This window comes from Pan troglodytes, chromosome 6 (assembly GCF_028858775.2).
Source record: "Pan troglodytes isolate AG18354 chromosome 6, NHGRI_mPanTro3-v2.0_pri, whole genome shotgun sequence".
Lineage (NCBI taxonomy): Eukaryota > Metazoa > Chordata > Mammalia > Primates > Hominidae > Pan > Pan troglodytes.
This window is the reverse complement of record NC_072404.2, coordinates 50846915-50873220: the sequence shown is the minus strand read 5'-3', so window position 1 is coordinate 50873220 and position 26306 is coordinate 50846915. Positions and strand designations below refer to the sequence as shown.

The window sequence follows — 26306 nt, the reverse complement described above, 5'->3', positions numbered from 1 at the left end:
GATTGCACCACTGCACTCCAGCCTGGGTGACAGAGCAACAAGACTCCATCTAAAATAAAAACAAATAAAAAAAAAAGACTCCATCTTCAAATACAGTCACATCCTGAGGTCCTGGAAGTAGGGGCTTCAGCACATGACTCTGAGGGGACACTATTCGGCCCACACAGGCAGGAAGCAGGAATGAGGAGAAGGTGCACATGAAACTGACTGCCCACACATGGGCACAGGGCACTTCATTACATGATTTTTTTTCTTTACATTTGCTTTTGAAGTTTTCATAAAGGTGTTCCTGATCACTCTTACCAAAGCCTGCTCCCACCATCCATCCCCGGGCTCCACTTCCTGCTCTGCAGCCACAGGCTCACCGTACACATTTCAGTCTCCAGCATCTGTGTCTGACACCATTGGTGCTAATAAACAATAGTTTAATGGACAAGTGAATGCATGATGTGGAACACCTCCAGTGGCTTCAAGTGCATACAGAACCAACACCCAACTTCCCAGCCCAAGGACTTCCCAGGACTGGGGGGTCCTCTCCACCTCATCTCTGCTTCTGAACTGCAGGACACAGTCCAGGTCTCAACCTGGCTGGAAGTGGCTGCTGCCTGCCCCATGTCTCTTCTGACATCCTAGGTCTGCCCTTAGTCTCTAATTTTAGGTGTAAGTGACCTACTTTCCAAAGTGCAATGTCCCTAACCCTCTTCTCAGTGGGCTAAGCACATAATAGGCAAGGCATGACCAAGTTATCTCACTAAAAACTTGTATCGCCACCACGTAAACCAACAATAGAGGGTGATTTAAATGCTCAATAGTTAGGTTTATAGGACTTAATCATGACCATTTACTTACACTGCAAAGTGACAACAAGGAGGGGGCACTGCTGACGGAAATGAAAAAACTGGAAGATCAAGAGTAAGCGCCCCAGTGGGGCAGACTGCAGACGCCCTTCTCGTCTGCAGGGAAGCCCTTCACTGCAATAATATTGCTAAGAGAAACGTTTTGCTTTACACTATCTTCCTCTGAAAGGATGCTCAGAGCAGCCCTGGAAGGTTCTGATGTGCTTTCTGAATCTAAATTATGACAGAATCTGACAATATGTTGAAAATTAACAAATACATACTATGTAAATGGTAACTCTTCAAGACAGAAAAGTAACCAGCCTTATGTTGCCGATCATTCTGGCCTCACCTACTGGCTGCCTCAGGTTCTCTGCTGAGCACCTCCTGCCTGGTTCTCCAGCCTCCTGACCCTGAGTTACCAAGTTGCCATCCAAGAATCACTGCGATAGCTACCCAAGAGGAAAAATAAAACAAAATATAGCAGCCCCAATTCACCTTCTGAACCCAAGTATGGCTTGTGACAGTTATAGAATAGGTTTAGTGGGTCATGACCATGAGCCTTTTTTTTTTTGAGATGGAGTCTTACTCTTGTCGCCCAGGCTGGAGCGCAATGGCACATTCTCAGCTCACCGCAACCTCCACCTCTCAAGTTCAAGCAATTCTCCTGCCTCAGCCTCACAAGTAGCTAGGATTACAGGCCCCACCACCACGCTCAGCTAATTTTTGTATTTTTAGTAGAGATGGGGTTTCACCATGGCTGGTCTCGGACTCCTGACAGGTGATCCACCCACCTCAGCCTCCCAAAGTGCTGGGATTACCAGTGTGAGCCACCGCACCTGGCCAACCACCAGTTTTAATAGAAAGAAAAAAAAAATAGAATTAAAAAATCAGAGCGTTTAAGTGTGGTTCCTTTAAACTTTCACTTCGGTTATACAGACACACACATTTGTGTCTGCATCAGGTCAGCATGGAGAAGGTATGGCTTCCTGGTGCCTGCAGTGACCAAATTTTAAAAGGTACTGGTCCAATCCAAGCTTTCAGTTCCTCACAGACACTGGTCCAGCAGTGACTACAGCAGCTGATAGCTCAGGGCCTGTAACCTAGAGGATCTTTTCCCCTCCACTTTTTATTATGGAAATTCTCAAAAATACATAAAAGTAGACAGAACAATATATAACCATTACCAAAGCATTCAGCTATCCCCTTTGTTTCTTCTATTTTGAGTAAAGCAAATCCCAGAAATCATATTATTTCACCTACAAATATCTCAGAATACATGCCTATCAGATCAGAACTTAATTATCATACCCAACAAAATTAATAATTCCTTATTTATTATTTAATATCTAGTCCTACATTTCTAGGGAACTTTATAACCTTTTTTTCTCTTTTTCTTCTTGAGACAGGGTCTTGCTGTCACTCAGGTGGTGGCACAATCACACTCACTGCAGCCTCGACCTCCAGGGCTCAAGCGATCTTCCCTTCTCAGCATCCCAAGTAGCTGGAACTACAGGCATGCACCACCATGCTCAGCTAATTTTCTTATTTTTTGTAGAGATAGGGTCTCACTACATTGTCCAGGCTGATCTCAAACTCCTAGGCTCAAGTGATCCTCCCACCTCAGTCTCCCAAAGTGCTGGGATTACAGGCGTAGCCACTACACTCAACCTATAACCTTTTTCTACCTTAAACAATGCAAATAAACTAGATGAATGTAAAAATATTTAACTTTGATCAGTGTGAAATCATAGCCACCTGGTGGGGCAACCGAAGACCAGAGGCAGCAGAGAAGCTGAGACCCACAAGGTTAAGGCCACAAGATGGTTTTTTTTTTTTTTTTGGAGATGGAGTCTTGCCCTGTTGCCCAGGCTGGAGTGCAGTGGCATGATCTCAGCTCACTGCAACCTCCACCTCCCGGGTTCAAGAGATTCTCCTGCCTCAGCCTCCTGAGTAACTGGGATTATAGGCACATGCCACCACGCCCAGCTAATTCTGTATTTTTAGTAGAGACGGGGTTTCACCATGCTGGCCAGGCTGGTCTCAAACTCCTGGTGTCAAGTGATCCGCCTGCTTCGGCCTCCCAAGTGTTAGGATTACCTACACCCGACCCTGACAAGACAGCTTTTTTGGGCTGTGATCTGAGTATAAAAATCCACACAACCCAACTTAAGTGCATCCAAGTTTCTAATAAAAAGGAATTACTGTCAGGTGCGGTGGCTCAGCCACCCAGCACCTTGGGAGGCCAAGGTGGGTGGATCACCTGAGATCGGGAGTTTGAGACTAGCCTGACCAACATGGAGAAACCCGTCTCTACTAAAAATACAAAAATTAGCTGGGCATGATGGCACACGCCTGTAATCCCAGCTACTCGGGAGGCTGAGGCAAGAGAATCACCTGAACCCGGGAGGCGGAGGTTGCAGTGAGCTGAGATCGTGCCATTGCACTCCAGCCTGGGCAACAAGAGCGAAACTCTATCTCAAAAAAAAAGGAATTACATAGTGCCACAATGCACACAACATGAGTCCATACCGTAGGTAGGAGCCTTATTCTCCAAACCCCAAAACAGAACTTGTAGGCTAAAAAGTAGACACTCTGTAGACATCAGGACAGAAGAGCAGCCCCAAGTGGTCACTTCTACTCCCCAGGCCCCACACCTTTAGTGGCCAGAGGACTTTTCTGTCAATGCACTCATTCTTTCAGATGGACCCATGAGTGATCCATCTCCCCATCAGCTCCTGGGGGCCACAAGCTCTTCCTGCATCCCCATCACCCAGTGAGTTTCATGGGACACAAGAGGGGCTCAACAGACATCTGTTAAACGAACCATGGCCCACTTGAGGAAACCCAGGTGTACAGTCATCATAACCACATGTGCTGAGGTGACCTGAGAAAGGGCAGTGATACACTGGGGCCAAGTTTCTGTGAGACTCACTTTGGTCCATAGGTTCTCTGCCAACTCACTGATTCCTGTGTCCTGAGGAAAATGGGCCGAGGTAAAAAAAAAAAAGCCTGAATCACTGCTTGGCAGACACCAAGACAAGTGTCTGAGATTAAAAAGAAAAAAAAAAAAAAAAGGCCCACCTGAGCTCAGGTGATCCTCCTGCCTCAGCCTCCCAAGTAGCTGAGACTATAGGCGAGCACTGCCGCGCCTGGCTAATTTCTGTATTTTTTGTATAGATGGGGTTTTGCCATGTTGCCCAGGCTGGTCTCGAACTCCTGAGCTAAAGTGATCCAGCCTCGGCCTCCCAAAGTGCTGGATTACAGGCGTAGCTACCATACCCAGCCTAATTCTGCATTTTTTGAAGAAGCTAACTTAGAAGAATTTAAACGTCCAAACTGTACCTTCATAAAACTATTGTCAGTACTTCTGCTACTTATGTCTGAATTTGTGTATAAGTTTAGAGCAATGCAATTTACCTTAATGAGAATGATTTAATCACCGAAGTTATTAAACTGGAGGTGATCTCACATTGAATGTGGTAGCTGAGCAGGAAGGTTCTGCCAGCTTGCAACTGGCAGAGTACACGAGGTAGCGTTAAGTCATGACCTGGAGAAGAATCCATGCCCCAAAGCTCCTTGTCTGGCTTGTCTACAGGAAACAAGCTAAGACAAGTGGCAGAATACAGAAAAAACACAAAACCCCTGGCTTAAGCAACTACATAACAACTGATTATCTCCTCTAGTGAGAAAATGAAATTAATAATTAACCTGTTTATGCCTAAATTTTTTCATTACCCAACTGGAAAATTCTTGATAATTTTACTGTTTTTTCACTTGTACCCCAAAAACAGTCTTCTCTCTCTCTCTATTGCTGGGTGTTTCATGTTTCTACCAAAGCTGATAGACAGCTCTAGAAAAAAAAATCACTCAATTCCATCCTTGCCTATCACACACAGGTAGATGGGCCAGGTACTCCTGTAAGTGGTGCACAATGAGGTCATCAGTCCTTAGCGCGCTCTTGGATCCCGGCATTCCACAGAGCAGATGGCTCACTTTCCGCAAAGCTCAGCATCATCCACACTAGGGCCTGATGGTCCCTGCTAAGCAGCCACCGGGTTAGCACCTCTCCTTTCCAGCTAACTCCCTTTACACTGCTTGGCTCCTCCCTCTTCTGTGCGCAGCACGCATCTCTAATCTAACACCTGCAGGCTGAATCACTGTCTTGAGCTATTTTCCAGACTTAAAACATCTTTGTAGATAACCGCAAATTATACTGCACCTAAATTAGACATGCATGGTGCTAACATGAAACAATGAGTTGAGAAAGTAGAGAACCAGCACCACAGGACTCCCTGAAGGCCACCTGGCTACATTCTATTTCAAACAGGACTTTTAAATGGGGCACTCTGTCAAACAAGGTGGTGAGTAGCTGTCAATTAAAGGACACTGCCCTGCAGAGTTCAGGGTAGTAAAATCATAGTTAGGAATTATCGAGGTCTGCTTTAAACTTGTGGATAAAAGTGCGCACACACACATCAAAAAGAAAATGATAGCCAAGACGTGAAGATTATAAAGCATTTATTTGAAAAAGATACATTTTATTAAAATCCATTTTCCACTTTAATGGTAATTCAATCCACATCGTTTTTCCAGTCTTAAAATGTTTCTTTATCGACTACTATAACCCTTTACTGTAATTAAAGCCACATTTTGTAAAACTACATAAACTGGGGTTTGACTATGAACTACGTCCTAAACTATGTCCTAAACATTGAACTATGTCCTAAATCCCACTGCCAAATGTAGCTAGCGTCACTAAAATCAATCAATGGTTTTAGGTCTGAGTGACAGTGGACGAGTGAGCTGGCCATAAGGTGAAGGCCACCCTTGCTTTTACTGGATATCCAAAAACGAAGTCCAGTGAGCAGCAAACGTCTCCACGTTAACCACACAGCCCACTAGCTCCAGTTCCAGCCCTGGACAGCTTTCTGGCCCCTCGCCGGGCCCACTTCCTCTGCAGCCCCAGGTCCCGACGCGCAGAGAAGGCCGTCTGGGGCCGAGGTCGGGGCGAGCCGCAGCCCGGGCCAGAGGAAAGGCGCGGCGCTTCCTGCCCGCCCGGCCGCGAAAGCCCACCTGACCATTGTCCGGGGTCTCGCCCTGCCCCGCCTCGCCCCGCCAGCTGGCCCACTGCACCCCCCTCCGGGCCCCAAGGAACACCCGCCCACCCCACCCTGGCCCCTCAAGCCAGCCGCCCGCCGACCACAGCAGTAGGACGCCCCCGCGCACGCTCACCTTCTTGCCCTTCTTGCCCTCCTCTTCCATATCGCCGCGTGCGGCTCCCGCGGCCCGCCCGGCCCGCCCCGGGAGCCCCGCCGCCAGCAGCCGCTACATGCTCGACCCGGGCCCGCCGCCCCCGCGCTCCCGGCGCCGCCCGCCAGCCGGGCCCGAAGTCTCCGCCCCGGCCGCGCCCCGCACCCGCACTTCCGGGCCCGAGAGAGCAGGCCCCCACTCCGCCCCGCCCAGGCCCCACCTTCCCCAGCGCAGGCCCCGCCCACGGTTGTCGCTCATCCTCACTTTCAGGCCCAAGGGAATCGGACCCGCGGCGATCAGACCCCGCCCCTTCAGGGAGAACACGGCCCGTTGGCCCCGCTCACGGCGAGAGCACCGCCCACAGGCTGAAGATCCTGCCCCTTCAGGACGGCCGAGAACGCGCCTGCCTTGCACCACCCCCACCCCGCCCCGCGTCCTTCAGGAGAGCCGGAAACGCTCCTACCCGCTTTTCGCTTCTGCACGGCCGCGAGAACGCACCTGTCCAGCCCCCTGTTCGCTTCGCCCACTCAGCGCGCGCGGGAGCGCGCGCGGGAGCAGCTCCAACTTTTTCAATTTGCCGCCATCTTTACGGCGGCCGACTTCCCAGCCTGCCTCGCGTCCAGGGAGGCGGAGCTCAGGTCTCTGAAAAGGGGACGGGGGGCGGGGGACGGGGGACGGGGGCTGGCGGGAGGGGACGCGGCCGGCAGATGGCGAAGGAGGGGCGCGAGGAGGCGGCCACTGTTGAGGGGCGGGGCGTCCCGCCAAGAGTCTGGGTGCGGTGCGGTTTTCTTTTTTCTTGTGTCCCACTTTATTCCCTGAGCCACAGGGAATCCGTTTTCTAGTACTTCTCTGTTCTAAAGTCTGCCTGCCTTAGACAAACACATTTGGAAAATAGAAGTGCAACCACAAGGATGTGCAGACCCTATCAGAATAAAATCGTAGAACCTTACCAGTCATCTGGTATAATTTCCACATTTTCCAGATGAGGTCCGGGGAATGAGGTGATTCGCCCAAAAGCACACTACAAATTGGAGTCACCAGCAGGTCTGCTATTTTGCCACTAAACCAATCTGCCGGTAAGAACTTTGTAGCACAGCTAGAATGTAAACTGTGTTTTTTGGGTTTTTTTTTTTTTTTTTTTTTTTTTTTTTTTTGAGACGGAGCCTTGCTCTGTCGCCCAGGCTGGAGTGCCAGTGGCGTGGACCTCGGCTCACTGCAAGCTCTGCCTCGCGGGTTCACGCCGTTCTCCTGCCTCAGCCTCCCGAGTAGCTGGGACTACAGGCGCCAGCCACCACACCTGGCTAATTTTTGTATTTTTAGTAAAGACGGGGTTTCACCATGGTCTGGATCTCCTGACCTCGTGATCCGCCCACCTCGGCCTCCCAAAGTGCTGGGATTACAGGTGTGAGCCACCGCGCCCGGCCAGAATGTAAACTGTTAACAAAGAGAACCAGTATTTGTCTCAACTAATTTTTTTTTTTTTTGAGACAGAGCTGAGTTTCACTCTGTCGCCCAGGCTGGAGTGCAGTGGTGAGATCTCGGCTCACTGCAACCTCTGCCTCCCGGGTTCAAGCGATTCTCCTGCCTCAGCCTCCCGAGTAGCTGGGATTACCGGCATGCACCACCACGCCCAGCTAATTTTGTATTTTTAGTAGAGACAGGGTTTCTCCATGTTGAGGCTGGTCTCAAACTCCTGACCTCAAGTGATCCACCCGCCTCGGCCTCCCAAAATGCTGGGATTACAGGCGTGAGCCACCGCGCCCGGCCTAATAATTCTTTATATTAAACTTTTCTTTACTGTGTTTCTGTCTCCTGACTGGGCCTATGTTGTACTGATATTCAAAAGAAATACTTGGTCTCTAGACCTCTCCAAAGGCATGAGTATTCCATTCTCTGCAAGATAAAGCAGAGATAGTGGAAACACCCTTTCAATCTGCCTTCTGCAATAACCCAGCTTGCCACATTTGCACACACAAATGATGTAGCGCATCTGGTTGTCATTATTTTCCCACCATTCACAGAACACAGGCCTGATATTTAAAGTCTTCCACCGTCTTCCACAAATGCATATTTATCACTCCATAATACAGTAAACAACACTACTAAAACTTCTCTTAGCCTAACTCTGGATGTGCTGACTTCCTCAGGCTGTTCTTATCCATCAGAATACCTTTGCCCTGTCTTTGCATACACAGGTTCATGCTTCAAGTAAAAATCCACTGGCTAATGATCAGATGGTGATAACTGGGAATAAAGACAATAAAATGAGAAAAGCAAAAAGGCTGTTAGCTTGCTATAACAAGGGAGTCAGCCACCATCATTTGTATTTGGATGAGACTCAATGTCAGGCAGAGGAGTGGGTAAGCTTTATAGTGAAAAAAGGGAAGCCTCCAGGGATGTCCTCATTTGAGGCTGTTGGCCTGGGGAAGCAAGAGGCAGGGCATCCCAAGTGATTGGTTAGGGGCACATATTTGTCTTTCTCTGGTTGCTCCTAAGCTGGAAGCAGGACCAAAAACTAGGAAAGCTGCCAGTTTTTTTTTTATTGACAAATAATTTTTTGTTTCTTTTGTATTTTTAGAGATAAAGTCTCACTCTGTCCTTCAGGTTAGAGTGCAGTGATGCAGTCATGGCTCACTGAAGCTTCAACCTCCTGGGCTCAAGCAATCCTCCCATCTCAGCCTCCCAAGTAGCTGGGACTACAAGGACGCATCACCAAGCCTGGCTAATTTTAGTATATTTTTGTTGAGACAAGGTCACACTATGTTGCCCAGGCTGGTCTCAAACTCCTAGGCTCAAGCAATCCTCCCTCCTCAGCCTCCCAAAGTGCTGGGATTATAGGCATGAGCCATCGCACCCAGCTAACACATAATAATTGTACATATTTATGAGGTACATGTGATTTGTGTGTGTGTGTGAGACAGAGTCTCACTCTGTCGCCCAGGCTGGAGTGCAGTGTCATGATTTCAGCTCACTGCAACCTCTGCCTCCCAGGTTCAAGCAATTCTCCTGCCTCAGCTTCCCAAGTAGCTGGGATTACAGGCATGCACCACCACACCAGGCTAATTTTTTTTTTTTTTTTTTTTTTTTTTGCGACAGAGTCTTACTCTGTATTGCCCAGGCTGTAGTGCAGTGGTGCAATCTCAGCTCACTGCAACATCCACCCCCCGGTTTCAAGCGATTCCCCTGCCTCCGGAGTAGCTGGAATAACAGGCGCCCACTACCACGCCCGGCTAATTTCTGTATTTTTAGTAGAGACAGGGTTTCACCATGTTGCCCAGGCTGGTCTCAAACTCCTGGCCTCATGTGATCTGTCCACCTTAGCCTCCCAAAGTGCTGAGATTACAGGCATGAGCCACTGCACCCGGCCAAAATACATGTGATATTTTGATACATGCATATGATGTGTAATAATAAAATCAGGGTATTTAGGATATTCATCACCTGAACACTTATTTCTTTGTGTTGGGGACATTTCAGATCTCTCCTAGCTATTCTGAAATATACAGTACATTGTTGTTAACTATAGTCATCTTACTCTGCTATGGAACATTAGAATTTAGGCTGGGTGTGGTGGCTCAAACCCGTAATCTGAGCACTTGGAGAGGCTAAGCTGGGAAGATCACTTGAACCCAGGAATTGGAGACCAGCCTGGGCAATATAGTGAGATCCTTTTTCTACAAAAAATACAAAAATTAGCTGGGCATAGTGGTGTGCACCTGTGGTCCCAGCTACTCAGGGGCCTGAAGTGGGGTCCTTGAGCCCAGGAGGTCGAGGCTGCAGTGAGCTGTCATTGCACCACTGCACTCCAGCCTGGGCAACAAGCAAGATCTGTCACACACACACACACACCCCACATGAGAAATTATTGCTTCCATTTAGCTGTATGTTTGTACATGCTAACCAACCTCTCTTCAGCCCCCTACTTTCCCCCAACACACACCCTTCCCAGCCTCTGGTGTCTATCATCCCAGTCTCTATCTCAATGAGATGAATATTTGTTTAGCTCCCACATATGAGTGAGTAAATGCAATACTTTTGTTTTTTTGTTTAAAAAAAAATTTACAGGGATGAGGTCACTATGTTGCCCAGGCTGGTGTCCAACTCCTAGGTTCAAGCCATCCTCCCACCTCAGCCTCCCAAGTATTGGGATTACAGGCTTACATAGTGACCTCTAGCTCTATTTATGTTGCTGCAAATGACATTTTCATTTTTTTTCCTATGGCCAAATAGTATTCTATTGTGTATATATACTAATTTTTTTTGACATGAGGCTCACTCTGTCACCCAGGCTGGAGTGCAGTGGTATGATCACTGCTCACTACAGCCTTGATCTCATAGACTCAAGAGATCCTCCCACCTCAGCCTCCCCAGTAGCTGGAACCACAGGTGTCTGCTATCACACCTGGCTAATTTTTTTACTTTTTGTAGAGATGAGGTCTCTATGTTGCCCAGGCTGCTCTCAAATTCCTGGGCTCAAGCAATCCTCGCGCCTTAGCCTCCCAAAGTGCTGGGATTATAGGCTTGAGTCACCACGCTCAACCTTATTTTTTGTCTTTTATTTTTTTTTTAGAGACAGGGTTTCCCTCTGTTACCCAGGCTGGAGTGCAGTGGCGTGATCTTAGCTCACCGCAGCCTTGAACTCCTGGGCTCAATGGATCCTCCCACCTCAGCCTCCTAAGTAGCTGGGACTGCAGGTGTGCCAACACCCTTATTTTTTGCCGTTTTGATAATAACCATTCTAAATGGGGTGAAATGGCATCTCATTGTGGTTTTGATTTGCATTTCCCTGATGACTCATGATATTGAGTATTTTTTTATATGTACCTATTTGTTATTTGTACATCTTCTTTTGAGAAATGTCTACTCTGATTCTTCGCCCACTTTTTAATGGATTATTTGTGGTTTTTTGCTGTCAAGTTGTTTGAGTTCCTTGTATATTCTGGATATTAGTCCCTTGCCGCATGAATAGTTTGCAAATATTTTCTCCCATTCTAAAGGTTGTCTTTTCACTCAGTTGATTGTTTCCATTGCTGTGCAGAAGCTTTTTAGTTTCGCTTAATATAGTCCCATTTGTCTATTTTTGGTTTTGTTGCCTATGCTTTTGAAATTTTAGCCATAAAATCTTTGCCTCGTTCAATGTCTTGAAGCATTTCCCCTGTTTTCTTCTAGTAGTTTTGTAGTTTCAGGTCTTATGTTTAAGTCTTTAATCCATTTTGAGTTGATTTTTGTATCTGGTGAGAGGGTGCCAGTTATTAATTAAGTCCTAGGCTTTAGGGGCTGTTAGAAAAGTTACTCCTGGATTGTCACTAGAGATAACACCTGGCTTCCTGCAAGTATGACTTACAGCAGGCTTGTTTCCTGGGCTGGTTGCTGTAGATAACGAATTGGTTTCCTGAGGAGGTTTCTGCAGGTTGTCAGTCAGAGTTCTAGTTGTACAAATGGTCCAGCCATTGTCTATTTGTATATTCAGTCTCTCATAACAGACACCAATGAGACAATTGTAACATAAAACAATCTTTTCTTTCTCTCCAGGTCACACATTGGCTGTAAAGTGTCCTAACAGCCACCTACTTATGATTACTGCTTTCTTACCAATAACCTCCCCAGCCTGTTGTGTGGCTCCTACATCTTGAACAAAAGAGACCAAGGTACCCAATTACTAAACTGCCCACACTTCATGAAAGCAACTTTATAGCCATGATACTCACTTCCCCTTGTCCCCTCTTCAGAATTACTCAGGGCCAGCCCAAACCTTACAAAGTCCCCTTCCTATTCCCTTGTAATGAGAAGCAGCCCTTCTTCCTCTGGGGTGCTCTCCCTGGTCATGGTAGGTTAATAAACCCAAATCTTTTTGCCCAACTAATTTTTGTATTTTAGTAGAGACGGGGTTTCACCATGTTGGCCAGGATGGTTTTGATCTCTTGACCTCGTGATCTGCCTGCTTCGGCCTCCCAGAGTGCTGGGGTTACAGGTGTGAGCCACCGCGCCTGGCTTAAACCCAAGTCTTTTAGATTGCTGGTGAATTTGGCTGTTGAGCTTTGTGACCCAGCTCAATAATCACATCTTCCACTAAATTTCTGGATGCAATTTTTCCCTCCTCCAGTTTCCAGATAACTGTATCTGTATGTCTGTGATGCTAGAGTTAACCAGGTTTAGGACATTTCCTCTACTAGAATAAGCTCCTTTGAAGGTACGGACTATGTGGGATTCCTCCTTGTATCTGAAATAAACTCTAATAAGGGAAATTATGTACACTGAGCGAGACTGAGGTGGAGGGGCACTGGCAACATTACCTGAATATAGTTTCTCATAGATGCTTCCCAGCTAGGCCCTGTTCAGGTAATGTTTCCCTGGTTTTAAGAAAACCCCTAAACACTGAAAATTTACACTTAATTGGCCTATTCAAAGACAGTGTTCCCAGATTTGCATTTTTGCTAGATTTCAGCCAATTTTTTTTTTTTTTTTTTGAGACAGGGTCTCACTCTGTCACCCAGGCTAGAATGCAGTGGAACCATCTCGACTCACTGCACCCTCAACCTCCCAGGCTCCAGCTATCCTCCCACCTCAGCCTCCCAAGTAGCTGGGACTACAGATGCACGCCACCACACTGGCTAATTTTTGTATTTTTTGTAGAGACAGGGTTTCACCATGTTGCCCAGGCTGGTCTTGAATGCATGGACTCACGCAATCCATCTGTCTTGGCCTCCCAAAGTGCTGGGATTACAGGCATGAGCCACTGTGCCCAGCCTTCCAGCCAATTTTTTTTCTTTTTTGAGACAGAGTCTTGCTCTATTGCCCAGGCTGGAGTGCAGTGGCATGATCTTGGCTCACCGCAACCTCCACCTCCTGGGTTCAAGTGACTCCTGCCTCAGCCTCCCGAGTAGCTAGGATTACAGGCATGCGCCACCACACCCAGCCAATTTTTGTATTTTTAGTAGAGACAGGGTTTCACCATGTTGGCCAGGTTGGTCTCAAACTCCTGACCTCAGGTGATCCAGCAGCCTCGGCCTCCCAGAGTGTCGGGATCACAGGTGTGAGCCACTGCAGCCAGCCAACCAGCCAATTTTTTTAAGTGAATCTTTTCACTGGTCTCGAAACTGACTGCAGTTGTTTTCTTATTGTGCCTCTCAGCCATCTGTCCTTGAGTCTATCAATTGTCTCCCTCATATGAGAACTGGCTTGCAAATAACTAACTAGATGTCTCTGATTTCTGTTTGTTTGTTTTGAGACAGAGTCTTGCTCTGTGGCCCAGGCTGGAGTGCAGTAGCACACTCTTGGCTCACTGCAACCTCTGCCTCCTGGGTTCAAGCGATTCTTCTGCCTCAGCCTCCCGAGTAGCTGGGACTACAGGCGTGTGCCACCATGCCCCGCTAATTTTTGTATTTTTAGTAGAGACAGGGTTTCATCATATTGGCCTGACTGGTCTCGAACTCCTGACCTCATTCATGATCCACCCGCCTTGGCATCCCAAAGTGTTGGGATTACAGGCATGAACCACCGCGCCTGGCCTTCTCTGAGTTATTCTTTGACGTATGACATGCAACACTTTGACTGTTGTGCACATGATAAAACCATATAGACTTCATTAGTGAAGGAAAGACACTTTAGAGTTGATTAGAGTGAACTATGAGTGAATTTTAATATCCAGTTTCCAGGCCTATAAATCATGAAGGACCAAATCAACTCTGGATCAGAATGACCCCTCAGAAATATAGCCACACTGTGTGGCCCCCAACGGAAGCAACCTTGCAAGTTCCATTTTGACATCTCATTAGCTAACACTGTTTATTCTTCTAGAGCCAAATTGCTAATTTTCTTTTCAGGCATACATCTGTAGGAGACCAGAATATGCCACCCCAAAATATGCCTCCTTGGCATAAGGATTATTTTGAGCTAGTAATTTTGAGAAACAGAAGCTATGAAAACAGCATAAACTACCCCTTTGAAAGAGAAATTCACCCCGGCCGCCACCCCGTCTGGGAAGTGAGGAGCGTCTCTGCCTGGCCGCCCATCATCTGGGATATGAGGAGCCCCTCCGCCCGGCAGCCGCCCCGTCTGGGAGGTGAGGAGCGTCTCTCCCTGGCAGCCGCCCCATCCGGGAGGTGGGGGGCAGCCCCCACCCGGCCAGCCACCCAGTCCAGGAGGTGGGGGGCAGCCCCCGCCCGGCCAGCCGCCCCGTCCAGGAGGGAGGTGGGGGGCAGCCCCCGCCTGGCCAGCCGCCCAGTTCGGGAGGTGGGGGGCAGCCCCCGCCCCGCAGCCGCCCCGTCCGGGAGGTGGGGGCGCCTCCGCCCGGCCGCCGCCCCGTCCAGGAGGTGGGGGGGTGCCTCTGCCCAGCCGCCCCGTCTGGGAAGTGAGGAGCCCCTCTGCCCGGCCGCCACCCCGTCTGGGAGGTGTGCCCAACAGCTCATTGAGAACGGGCCATGATGACGATGGCGGTTTTGTCGAGTAGAAAGTGGGGAAATGTGGGGAAAAGAAGGAGAGATCAGATTGTTGCTGTGTCTGTGTGGAGAGAAGTAGACACAGGAGACTCCATTTTGTTATGTACTAAGAAAAATTCTTCTGCCTTGGGATGCTGTTAATCTATAACCTTACCCCCAACCCCATGCTCTCTGAAACATGTGCTGTGTCCACTCAGGGTTAAATGGATTAAGGGCGGTGCAAGATGTGCTTTGTTAAACAGATGCTTGAAGGCAGCATGCTCGTTAAGAGTCATCACCACTCCCTAATCTCAAGTACCCAGGGACACAAACACCGGAAGGCCGCAGGGTCCTCTGCCTAGGAAAACCAGAGACCCTTGTTCACATGTTTATCTGCTGACCTTCCCTCCACTATTGTCCTATGACCCTGCCAAATCCCCCTCTCCAAGAAACACCCAAGAATGATCAATAAATACTAAAAAAAAAAAAAAAGAGAAATTCACAGTCTTAAAAGAAATCGCTCTTTGTAAGGGTGTCTCCCTCTCTGTACCAGGAAGAGAAAGTTGACTCTAAATCACCAGAGACCCTTATCAATGGAGAAGGCAGCAACTTGTTTTCTGTGCTTCTCCGGGTCTTTTTCCCAAAACTGGCCTTCCTCACTCCCTTCTTTGTTTTTAGCTGAAGATGGTACTTAAACCTGAATTCTAAGCCACTCCTTTGAGAATTACTCATTTTCTTGGGCATCTCACATGTATATGCAAAGTATACATGTTAATATAGCTCCATTTGTTTTTCTCTTGTTAATCTTTTGGGCTGAGCATGGTGGCTCCCGCCTATAATCCCAACATCTTGGGAGGCCAAGGCAAGAGGATTGCTTGAACCCAGGAGCTGGAGATCAGCCTGGGCAACATGACAGGAGCCTGTCTCTATGAAATAAAAAATTAAAAAATTAGGGCCAGGCGCAGTGGCTCACACTTGTAATCCCAGCACTTTGGGAAGCCGAGGCAGGTGGATCACAAGGTCAGGAGTTCAAGACCAGCGTGGCCAAGATGGTGAAACCCCCGCCTCTACTAAAAATACAAAAATTAGCCAGGCATGGTGGCAAGCGCCTGTAATCCCAGCTACTCGGGTGGCTGAGGCAGGAGAATTGCTTGAACCCGGGTGGCAGAGGTTGCAGTGAGCTGAGATCATGCCACTGCACTCCAGCCTGGGTGACAGAGCAAGACTCTGTCTCAAAAATAAATAAATAAATAGCCAGGTGTTGTGGCAAGCTCCTGTAGTCCCAGTTACTTGGGAGGCTGAGATGGGAGGATCACTTGAGCCTGGGGGTGTGGAGGTTGCAGTGAGCCATGATAGCACCACTGTGCTCTAGCCTGGGAGACACAGTGAGACCCTGTCTCAAAAAAAAAAATCTATCTTTTGTTACAAGGACTCTAGCTGAGAATTTAGAAGGGTAGCAAGAAAATTCATCTTTCCTCCCCTAAATATGCTACTGATAGAGGCAGGAGACAGCCAAATGCCATCCAGGTCATTATGCACAGGGGGCTTGCCTAAACATGCCTACAGTGAAAAATTCTATCCCTTAACACATGTGCAGTAAGGGAAATAAATCAGTGTGGAGTGGCTCAGATTAGAGGCCTACATGTGCACTGGGGAAATGGGGTGGAGCCACCAGGAATTCATGCTTTATGCAGGGGAGCCAGGCTTCTTCAGCTCCAGTATGGTGGCCTGATATTCAATCTGTGGAGTGGGAGCCTGTTGGCAGGACCGCCTCTTTGCTAAGGGCTTTCTTTTCACTTAATACATTCTGACCCTTCAATGTGTCCATGTGCCTAATTTTTCCTGATCGGGAGACAAGAGCCCAGATTTTAGCTGAACTAAGAAGAAAAATATCGTGCGTCACTAGTTGGCCTGGAAGAACAATGGAATTACTCATTTGAGATGTGGGTTTGAAGAAAGTTATTTTTAGTATTCTGATAAGCAGTTAAAATACTGCTGTCATGTTTCTCTCTTTGTGCCAGTCTCATGTAGTTTCCCAGCAAAATCACAATTAAACTGATAATGTGATTTTTATGTTTTGGCATCCTTTCTGATTTTGTTTGTTTTTTTTGTTTTGTTTTTGAGACGGGGTCTGGGTGTGTCACCCAAGCTGGAATGTATTGGCATAATCACAGCTCATTGCAGCCTCAACCTCTGGGGCTCAAGTGATCTTCCCACCACCTCAGCCTCCTGAGTAGCTGGGACTATCAGCGGACGCCACCATGACTGGCTAATTTTTAAACTTTTTGTAGAGACAGGTTTTGTGATGTTGCTCAAGCTGGTCTTGAACTCCTGGGCTAAAGCAATCCTCCTGTCTGAGCCTCCTGAAGTGCTGGGATTACAGGCCACAATGTCTGGCCTCTAATTACTTTGATAATAAGTAAGCATCTCCCCTTCTCTTTTTTTTCTGAGACAGAGTCTCACTCTATTGCCCAGGCTGGAGTGCAATGGCACAAACTTGGCTTTGCCTCCTGGGTTCAAGCAACCTCTGCCTCCCAGGTTCAAGCAATTCTCCTGCCTCAGCCTCCCAAGTAGCTGGGATCACAGGCGTGTGCTACCACGCCCGGCTAATTTTTTGTATTTTTAGTAGAGATGGCGTTTCACCATGTTGGCCAGCCTGCTCTTGAACTCCTAACCTGCCTTCCAAAGTATTGGGATTACAGGTGTGAGCCACCACGCCTGGCTCTTTGTTGTTTGTTTTTGAGCTGGAGTCTCGCTGTGTCACCCAGGCTGGAGTACAGTGGCGCCATCTCGGCTTACTGCAACCTCTGCCTCCTGAGTTCAAGCGATTCCCCTGCCTCAGCCTCCTGAGTAGCTGGGACCTCAGGCATGCACTACCACACCCAGCTAATTTTTGTATTTTTAGTAGAGATGGGGTTTCACCATGTTGGCCACGCTGGTCTTGAACTCCTGACCTCAGGTGATCCGCTCACCTCAGCCTCCCAAAGTGCTGGGAATACAGGTGTGAGCCACCGCGCCTGGCCGCATCCCCCACTTCTCTAGTGAATTTTTTGGGGTTATCACTGTGTTAAAAAGCTCTTCTCTTTCAGTCCCTTGGGAGAGCCCACTTTCTTCAGTAACACACCTTCTCTGGCCCTTCGTAGCTATTTACTTTTCCAGTACTCTTTCATCATCTTGAAACCACCATTGCAAAATTATAACTGAGACAGTGACAGAGATCTGACCGAACCAACTCCATCTTGCTTCTAACTTCCAAGCTGTCCTTGTTCATTCCTGAGTGTAGGCTGAACTAACTTTGGGAGGAACTTAGTTTATAGTTTAAAAGAAAGACAATAATAGCCCTTTCCCAAAACAAACCCCCATCTTGCCTGGGGACCAGAATGCCTTTGTAGGAGTAACAAATTAGCCAAAAGATTAGAAATTATGATTTAGGAGTCATGCAGCTAGAGGCTACAGGATTCTGACCCTCCCCAAATTGCTCCTGGGAATAACATCACTGAAGTCTAAGATCAGTGCTTGAGATATTTTGCAGACCTCGCACTGGATGGATCAGCTGGCACCACCCAGATCGATAAACTGGCTCATCAGATCTTGTGGCCCCCACCCAGGAACTGACTCAAGCCCAAGACAGCTTCAATTCCCTATGATTTCATCTCTGACCCGATCAATCAGCACTCCTGACTCACTGGATGCCACCCACCCTCCAAATTATCCTTAAAAACTGTGACCTCCAAATGCTTGGGGAGACTCATTTGAGTAATAAAAAAAAGTCCCAGTTTCCTACACAGCTGGCTCTGCATGAATTATTCTTTCTCTATTGCAATTCACCTGTCTTGATAAATTGGTTCTGCCTAGGCAGCAGGCAAGGTGAACCTGTTGGGCCATTACAATCTCATAGCAGTGGCAGAATGGACAGACCAGTGAACCCTGTGCTAGGACAACCTGCACCAGGCCCTGGCTGTTGTAGGAGGTCCTTTTTTTTTTTTTTTTTTTTTTTTTTTGAGATGGAGTTTCACTCTTGTTGTCCAGGCTAGAGTGCAATGGCGCGATCTCGGCTCACCGCAACCTCCGCCCCCTGGGTTCAAGCAATTCTCCTGCCTCAGCCTCCCAAGTAGCTGGGATTACAGGCAGGCACCACCACGCCCGGCTCATTTTGTATTTTTAGTAGAGACCGGGTTTCTCCATGTCGGTCAGGCTAGCCCCAAATTCCTGACCTCAGGTGATCAACCCGCCTCCCCGCCTCGGCCTCCCAAAGTGCTGGGATGACAGGCATAAGCCACCGCGCCCAGCCTGTTGTAGGAGGTCTTGAACAAACCACTTAACTTGTTTGGGTGGGGCTTCGTTTCCATGTTAGTAATCTGGAAATAACAGTTCTGCCTTATCTGTCTGTTAGGGTTTTGACACTTAGTGAAGTATGGGATTTGTATACTGTAAAGTGATTGAATGTATTTACTAGGTGCAATACATAAAATACGAGTTTCAAGCACTGCTCTGCTTTTACTTATAGAACCACGTTCTCACTTTTCTAGCCTGATCATTCAAGACCCTTGAACACATCGTCCTTATCTCCCGCTCCTCATTGAGACCCTTCCAGAACACTACAAACTTGTAATACTTAGCTGTATCACCAGCAAACCATGTCCTTCCCAATTTCAGGACCTTTCAATGTGCTTTCCTCTGCCTGGGAGTGGGTGGGGGGTGGAGGGTAGTTTCCTCCCAACCCATGAAACCTCTCCACAAAGGTAGAAGAGACAGAAAACCATTATTGAATAAGTATTAAACCAGATTGTGATGCCGTACATCACATGCAACCTGCTAAAGGCAACACAAAGACAGAAACTCACTTTTTCTATGCAGCTAAGTAGAGATAGCCCATCACATTATGTAGGTTTTGCAATTTGGAGTCAGGTGCCAAGTTAAGCCTTTGTCCTCCTAAGAAGCTGGACTCTTGGCCCTTTCGTCCCTTAACAATTGCATTTTTTTCTTTCTTTGTTTTTGAGACAGAGTCTCGCTCTGTCTCCAGGCTGGAGTGCAGTGGCGCTATGTCGGCTCACTGCAACCTCCGCCTCCCGGGTTCAAGCGATTCTCCTGCCTCAGCCTCCCGAGTAGCTGGGACTACAGGCACGCTTCACCATGCCCAGCTAATTTTTGTATTTTTAGTAGGGACAGAGTTTCACCATGTTGGCCAGGATGGTCTCGATCTCTTGATCTTGTGATCCGCCCGCCTCAGCCTCCCAAAGTGCTGGGATTGCAGGCGTGAGCCACCGCACCCAGCCAACAATTACACTTCAAGGAGATGGCTCCCAAGAAACATTCCTGAGTTGAACCTGGCCATATAAGAAAAAGACTTGAGTACATTTGGAAAGGAGAGAGGCTGAAATTTTGAAAGAAAAGGGGAGGGGGATGGTTTCTCGTCCCTTATTTTCCTCAGGGAAAATTAAACCCTATGTATAATTTGTATTTGCCCTTCCACCTGCATCACCTTTCCCACATGCTCCCACAGGCAGGCTCCTGTTCATTCCCAAGGCTCCGTGTCCACATCGTGCTTGGATTCCGCCCAGCCCCGCCTGTGCCGCCGCACCAGGAAGGCACCACCCATTAGCGGCTCAGCGCGTCCCTCCAGGCCACGCCGTCAGGCCTCCGTCCTTTTAGCTGTAGGGGCAGATTACGTAACTCCAGCCTTCTGGCCACTAAAGGAGGGTAACAAAGGGCGGTCGAGAGATTCCACTGAGTTGACACGCAGACGCAGCCTCAGGACCCTAAACTCTACACCCCAGCACACCCTACCAAGCGAGCGCCCGCGGCCGCGTGACGTCATCTACCCCAAACGCTGTGGCCCCGGCCACGCACGGCCTCGGGGCGGGACTACGCGGTGACGTCGAGGTGCGCGGCGCAGCGCGCGGCGTCAGTCTTGGCTGGGAGACCTGTACTCCGTACTCCGTACTCCGTAGTCGCAGCGGCGCGGTCTTCGGCAGTCTAGTCATCCACCGCCATCCTGGGCCCCACATGTTGCCTGACCATTCCTGAGCCCAGGTAGGGGTCCTGGGGGATTGGGTTCAGTGGCGGGCGGCGTGGGAGGCTGGGCCGCAGTGAGTGGGGGCACCAGTGGTTCTTGGAGACCAAGCCTTCACTACACGTGCTACTTCCTCTCAAGAGGCGGTTGAGCGCGTTCGGAACATTTTACCCGGAGGAGACTCGGGGATTACGTGATGAGTAACCTCGTGCTTCTCTTTCAGCAGAGAAGTGGGGCTTCTCCTGCATGACCTGGGTGGACCCCAGTAGGTGGGGTGGGACGTGTGGTCAGGAGGGACCTCACCGGAAGGCATGGGGTGGCGTGTAGACCTGCCGCAAGAGAGGCTGTAGAGTGGGCCAGGCGTTGCAAGGAGCTAGAGCTGGATAATGGTTCAGAGGCACAAGCTGAAGCTAACTGCGTTTGGAGCTAACTGCATTTGTTCCTTTCTAGGTGGGAGCGGTGGCTGAGGTGACGGTCTCAAAGTGGAAGAGCTTACTGTCACAGCAACTCCTTTGCAAGATGCCCCGGTAAATCACGTTGCAGAGACCCCAACTCTGCCTTCCTGGAACTAGGCCTGCGTTTTCTCTGAACCATTATTTCATGGGGAAAATGAAATCTACTTCATGTGCCTGGTCTACTTACTCCTTCAGAAGTGATTTCTGAGCCATAAGATACATGAGAAAAAAATGAAAGGGAAAAGGCAGTATTTATATTAACTACATGATGATAAGGATGTTTCTGGTCACAGTGAAAAGCCATGCTAGAATTGTAGTGTCATAGACTAATGTGGAAGTTCGTGTTGTCTGATCTATTTAATAATTTAATAAGGTTATCTCTTCCAAGACACCTTCCCTTCTTCCTCAGCCAGAAAGGATCTTTCCCTGAGAGTCATCAGTAGCTCTGGGCTCCTGGAACCAAGCTCAGGTGCCTAATTGAACTCTGGTCTCTTCCCACAGCCCCCAGCAGGGACTGGTGCTTAGTGAGAGTGGACTGCCAGCCCCCAGCAGGGACTGGTGCTTAGTGAGAGTGGACTGCCAGATTCCTTAAGTGTGGGGGATTTGGGTGAATGAGGTTAGCAAGCCTCCAGCGTGCTTGGGTCTGCGGTGACCCTATGCATTCCTTCAGTGCTTGCTAGAACAGTTTTGAAACGGTTTGAGGCCTTGCCCTGCTCCATCCAGAGCAAGGTTATAGAAATTTCAGACAATGACTTCCTCCCTCCTGGATCTAGTGTCCTGGGCCTTGTATAGATCTGTGCCATCTAATGTGGTAGCCACTTGGCATGCATGATTAAATTAAATTTGGAGTTCTATTTCATTTTCACACTAGCCACATTTCAGATGATCAGTAGCCACAGGTGGCCAGTGGCTACCATATTGGACCGCACAGATTAGAGGGCATTTCTGTCGCTGTGGAAGTTGTTTCGGACAATGCTGGTGTGAAAGGTGAAGGGAATCCTGAGTGTTTGCTGTGCTCCAGGCTCAGTTCAAATTTTATTTTATTATACACTTAAAGCAAAAGTCTTATAAAAGTTGAGGATGAAGCCAAGAGAGGTGGTAAGGGTAGGAGTTGAAACAGTGAAGAGGAATAACAGGGAAGAGTCCTGCCCTGAGAGACTCATGGAATAGGATATTTACAAGGCAAAGCAAAGAGAACCCAAGTCTCAGTTCTGCAGAGGAGCTGAGTGCCCCAGGAGCTAGTGGAGGATGAGGTCAATGTATGCTCATCTTAAAGGAAAAACTCATGGAAGAGGAAGGTGCTAATGTTGTTGAACACCTATTTTGTGCCAGACCTCTTAATTGTTTTAAATCTTTGAGGTATCACCATGAGGTCGTTTTTAAGTTCAGTACAGATGAGGGGCCCAAGGTCAGAATTACGTGTCCAGGGTTGCCCAGCCACAAACCTGCAGATCAGGGTTTGATGCCAGGCCTCTCTAACCCTGCAGCCTGAGTGGAATATAGAAGCCGGTGGGAAGTTTGGATGGGAAGGAGATGGATGCCTTCAAGTTCTTGTCTTGGTGTTAGGTGTGTTAAAGGACTGGCTGGGATGAGAAGAGTGTTGCTGGCTTGAGCATAGCACGAGCAGCACAGCTCCTGTGTTCCTCTGGGTGGTGGGGTCACCTCTCTTAAAGGTAGAGGCTTCCAGCTGATTCTGTCTTTTCAGGCCAGGAATAGTTGCTGAACACCCCAGGATGCTGAGGTCCCTCCTTGAGTCTCATGTTCAAGCAGTCTTGTGAGTAAAGCACTGGCTACCCCTTTTCACTTACTATCTTTTCAAGCATGTTCTACCACCTTGGAAGGTAAGAGGTTAGTACCTTCTTCCAGAGCAGAGGGCAGGCATTCTTGCTGTGCGTTGTGAAAGGGTAGAGTCCTGCGCTCCCTTCTTGTAGTAGTCCAATGGCTCATGCAGGTGCCTCTGACTCCCCTATGGGAACTGGGGCTTGGGAGGGTGGTGGAAAATGCTGATGCTCTGGCTATTGCTATTGTTTTGACTAATCAGTGGTCCCTTGTCCCTAATCGAGGAATTTTGTATTTTCTACCAGTGTCCATGAAACTGGGAGGTGACCGTGTTAGCTGCCAGTTCCTGACAGCCACCTCTCACCAGTGGCTTCACTCTGTGTCCCTGACCCAGCACATGGCACAAGAGTGCCTGCCATCCCTCAGTGTTTCTACAGCAGCAATCCCGAGATGCTGGAGCTAGAGGGGACCTGACCTGAGAGAAGATACCTTCAGTGGCTGCCAGGCTGTTCCTTGGAACCTGTGCAGGGGTAAGTGTGCAGGAAGGTCTGACCTGGCAAGTCACTTCACTCCTGTTTTATTTAGTCACCTGGCTAAGGAAAAGTTCAAAAACCGTCACCTTATTTTGACCTTCCCATATGGTAAGTCAGGTGATTGAATCCCAGAAAGGTTCATTGTCTTCAAGCTCACAATACTATTTTGGGACAAACAGTTGTCTAGTGTTTGGACTCATGAACCCTGATTCTTGAGGTTGGTATTTTACTGCTTTTGTGATTTGGTTTCAACATATATAGTCTTTTTTCCGGAGTTACCTTAGGTCAGTGGCCAGTGTTTCAGCCCCTGGAAAGGGCATGGGCTGCCACTGAGGTTGGTCACAGGCCTCTCAGCTCATGGTGGGAGTGGGTTCAGGAGTTGGTAAGTAGGGTTCAGTTCTGTTGTTGCCACCGATGGCAACAGGGGTTTGTAATAATCCCTAGTTGTGTCAATTATGTCATTTAATTTTCACAAGAGGTCTCTGAAGTGTTTCTCATCTCATTTTTACAGATGAGGCCTGCCTGTGTTAATACACCTAGTGAGGAGTGGAGCTGAATTTGAATGCAAGCCTTGGCACCTTAATTGAGCAAGTTTGAAACCTCGCTTGTTGCCCTTCTGGAAGGAGTCAGGAATTTCCAGTTCTGGGCCTGGGGCTGTGGGTCTGACAGACAGACCTCTGGCCCTAGGTTTGGGTGCCAGGTTCTCTGCTTCCAGAATGAGAAGCTTTGCTGTGCACCAGGACCTGGGCCCTTCTGGTATCTCCTGAATGAAAAACAAGGGATATTTAATAAATATGGATTTAAATATGTGATTTAGTCTTGCCTCTTTTTTACATATGCCAGATGCAAAGATAGGAAGACCCTGCGTCTTCTTGAAGGAGTTGTCAGCTAAGTCTAAGGGATCCCCAAGTATTTCACCATTCTCAATGCTCATGCTTGTAGATAGCCACTTGGAACTCTGATCATCTTATGTGCATGTGCCACCAGTTTCAACTGACAGTGGCAAGCTGTGGGGAGAGTTCACAAGCCAAGGCCAACTGGCTGAGTTCTACAGTGAGGTGATGGTGCACAAAGGCACTGTCATCAGGAGCTTTACCTTGAGATCCTGAGTGGTTTCCAGGAACATTTGATGGTTGGCTCGATAAGACATTCTGTCTCATCAGATAGTCTTAGGTATTCACCTAAGCATTCAAACAAGTTACAGAAGTAATACCCTTAATATGTGTGATGTGCCCCAAGTTGGTGTTGGGGATGTTGTCAAGGAATGTTGCAGCAGGCCAGGCCAAGCCCTGACAAATAGAGCCATTAAAGTACCAGTGACTTTTGTTTTGTTTTGTTTTGAGATGGAGTCTCTTGTCATCCAGGCTGGAGTGCAGTGGCATGATCTCAGCTCACTGCAACGTCTGCCTCCCGGATGAAGTGATTTTCCTGCCTCAGCCTCCCAAGTAGCTAGGATTACAGGCGCCCACCACCATGCCCAGCTAATTTTGTATTTTTAGTAGAGACGGGGTTTCACCATCTTGGCCAGGCTGGTCTTGGAACTCCTGACCTCATGATACACCCACCTCAGCCTCCCAAAGTGCTAGGATTACAGGCGTGAGACACCAGGCCCAGCATTTTTTTTTTTTTTTTTTTTTTTTTTTTTGAGACGAAGTCTTGCTCTGTCGCCCAGGCTAGAGTGCAGTGGCATGATAGCTCACTATAACCTCCACCTCCCGAGTTCAAGCGATTCTCCTGTCCCAGCCTCTTAAGTAGCTGGGATTACAGGCATATGCCACCATGCCTTAATTTTTGTATTTTTAGTAGACATGGGGTTTTACCATGTTGGTCAGGCTGGTCTCGAACTCCCTGACCTCAGGTGATCCACCTGTCTCAGTCTCCCAAAGTGCTGGGATTATAGGCGTGAGCCATCACACCCAGCCTCCAGTGACTTACATCCAATTTACTACTGACAGTGAATGGAAAAGCACCCAAAGGGGCCTGCAACAGGAGGCACAGCATCTCCCCTTGTTGAGGAGCCAATTCTAGACTGCAGCTGAGCAGATTGTCTAGTCTGCAGCTATACCATGGGGGGAGTGGGGTACGAACTGGAAGTCTCACATCCCTGCTTAGAAAAAAATCCCAGGAGACAGTAACTCCTGATAGCCTCCCAGAAGGATGGAGCGGGGAATGGAGCTGGCCTTATGGCAGCGCCTCCTAGGCCTCCACTCTCAGTTCCAGGAGGCTCAGTTGAGCTGTGTGGCCTGTGGCCTATGAGAGTATACCCCTAGGTAGAGCCATTCCCCTACAATTAGCCCAATGGTATCACCTCAGATGAGGTAAAAAAAAATTTTTTTAATAGAAATACTAAGTTATGGTACAGTTGTGTAGAGCCGAAAAAGCAACTCCCCTGAAAGGGGACATTTTTCTGGGGCTGGGGATTTGCTGCAAGGTCAGCACCAACAGAGCAAGCCTGGGATTTGAAGGTTGCAACGAGGAGGGTGAGGGCAAGGGACCTGCAGGTGCAGCCGTAGGAGCCCTGGTGGAGGCAGGCATTGTGAAACTGATCCAGATGAGATAATGAGAGTGAAACTCACCGGGGCCAGGATGGTTTCCTCAGCCCCTGCCAGGCTTGAGTTGGTGGTGGCCCCTCCTTGCTGTCCTTCCATTAGGAGCCTCTGCCTTTGTTCATCTACCTGTTCTACCAGTCATACCCTGTAAGGAGCATGCCCTGGGGAAGCTGCAGATAGAGCTACCATTTGTCCTGCCTTCTGAGGACCAGGCCGTGACTCTGACTGACCGACTTTTCCCTGGGATTTGAGTAGGACCCACAGAATTCAGTGCTATAAGGGCCCAGAGGTCTGTTGACCCAGGAGGGAACTTCCTTTGTAGTGATGTCATCTCAGCCTCGGTTTTAATATATGTAAAATGAAAATAACAGTAACTCCTACATGTGTCATGAGAATCAAATGAGGCAATGCATGGCAAATTTGTGCAAACTACCAAGGACGGACGCCCAGGGTCCCAGCAACCAGCAGCAG

At 48.4% G+C, this 26306-nt stretch overlaps 2 protein-coding genes, 1 long non-coding RNA gene and 1 other non-coding gene across 9 annotated transcripts in view; 3 read left to right on the top strand and 1 right to left on the bottom strand.

The window, feature by feature from the left end:
* Nucleotides 1-6211, bottom strand: part of CCM2 (CCM2 scaffold protein) — a 76215-nt gene extending 70004 nt beyond the window's left edge. For 4 of the 6 annotated variants that reach the window (XM_009453024.5, XM_519079.7, XM_003318418.5 and 1 more), the window contains exon 1: nt 6072-6211. In XM_009453024.5, coding sequence (XP_009451299.1) covers nt 6072-6101 — 30 coding nt within the window. In that variant the 5' untranslated portion in view covers nt 6102-6211. The remainder of the gene's footprint in view (nt 1-6071) is intronic. The other 2 variants (XM_009453026.5, XM_003318417.5) reach the window with 1 other exon arrangement.
* On the top strand, nt 1807-18293 carry LOC107975788 (uncharacterized). Its single transcript, XM_063815918.1, has 6 exons — nt 1807-1815; nt 5959-6727; nt 7072-7165; nt 11622-11737; nt 13913-14151; nt 18039-18293. Exons 1-3 carry the CDS (start codon nt 1807-1809, stop codon nt 7092-7094), a joined length of 801 nt encoding a protein of 266 aa, XP_063671988.1. The 3' UTR covers nt 7095-7165; nt 11622-11737; nt 13913-14151; nt 18039-18293.
* A 1661-nt stretch (nt 18294-19954) lies between these two features.
* LOC107975787 (uncharacterized) lies at nt 19955-24095 on the top strand. Its single transcript, XR_001719228.3, has 5 exons — nt 19955-20539; nt 20970-21046; nt 22680-22748; nt 23059-23283; nt 23798-24095. It is a non-coding gene; the product is annotated as an uncharacterized LOC107975787 (long non-coding RNA).
* On the top strand, nt 21593-21725 carry LOC112209910 (small nucleolar RNA SNORA9). The gene has a single exon (XR_002944899.1). It is a non-coding gene; the product is annotated as a small nucleolar RNA SNORA9 (small nucleolar RNA).
* Nucleotides 24096-26306: the final 2211 nt, after the last annotated feature.

Coding starts and splice junctions, on each gene's coding strand:
- LOC107975788 (XM_063815918.1), top strand. Junction 6,728..7,071: donor TCCAGGGAGGCGGAGCTCAG/GTCTCTGAAAAG, acceptor CACATTTTCCAG/ATGAGGTCCGGGGAATGAGG.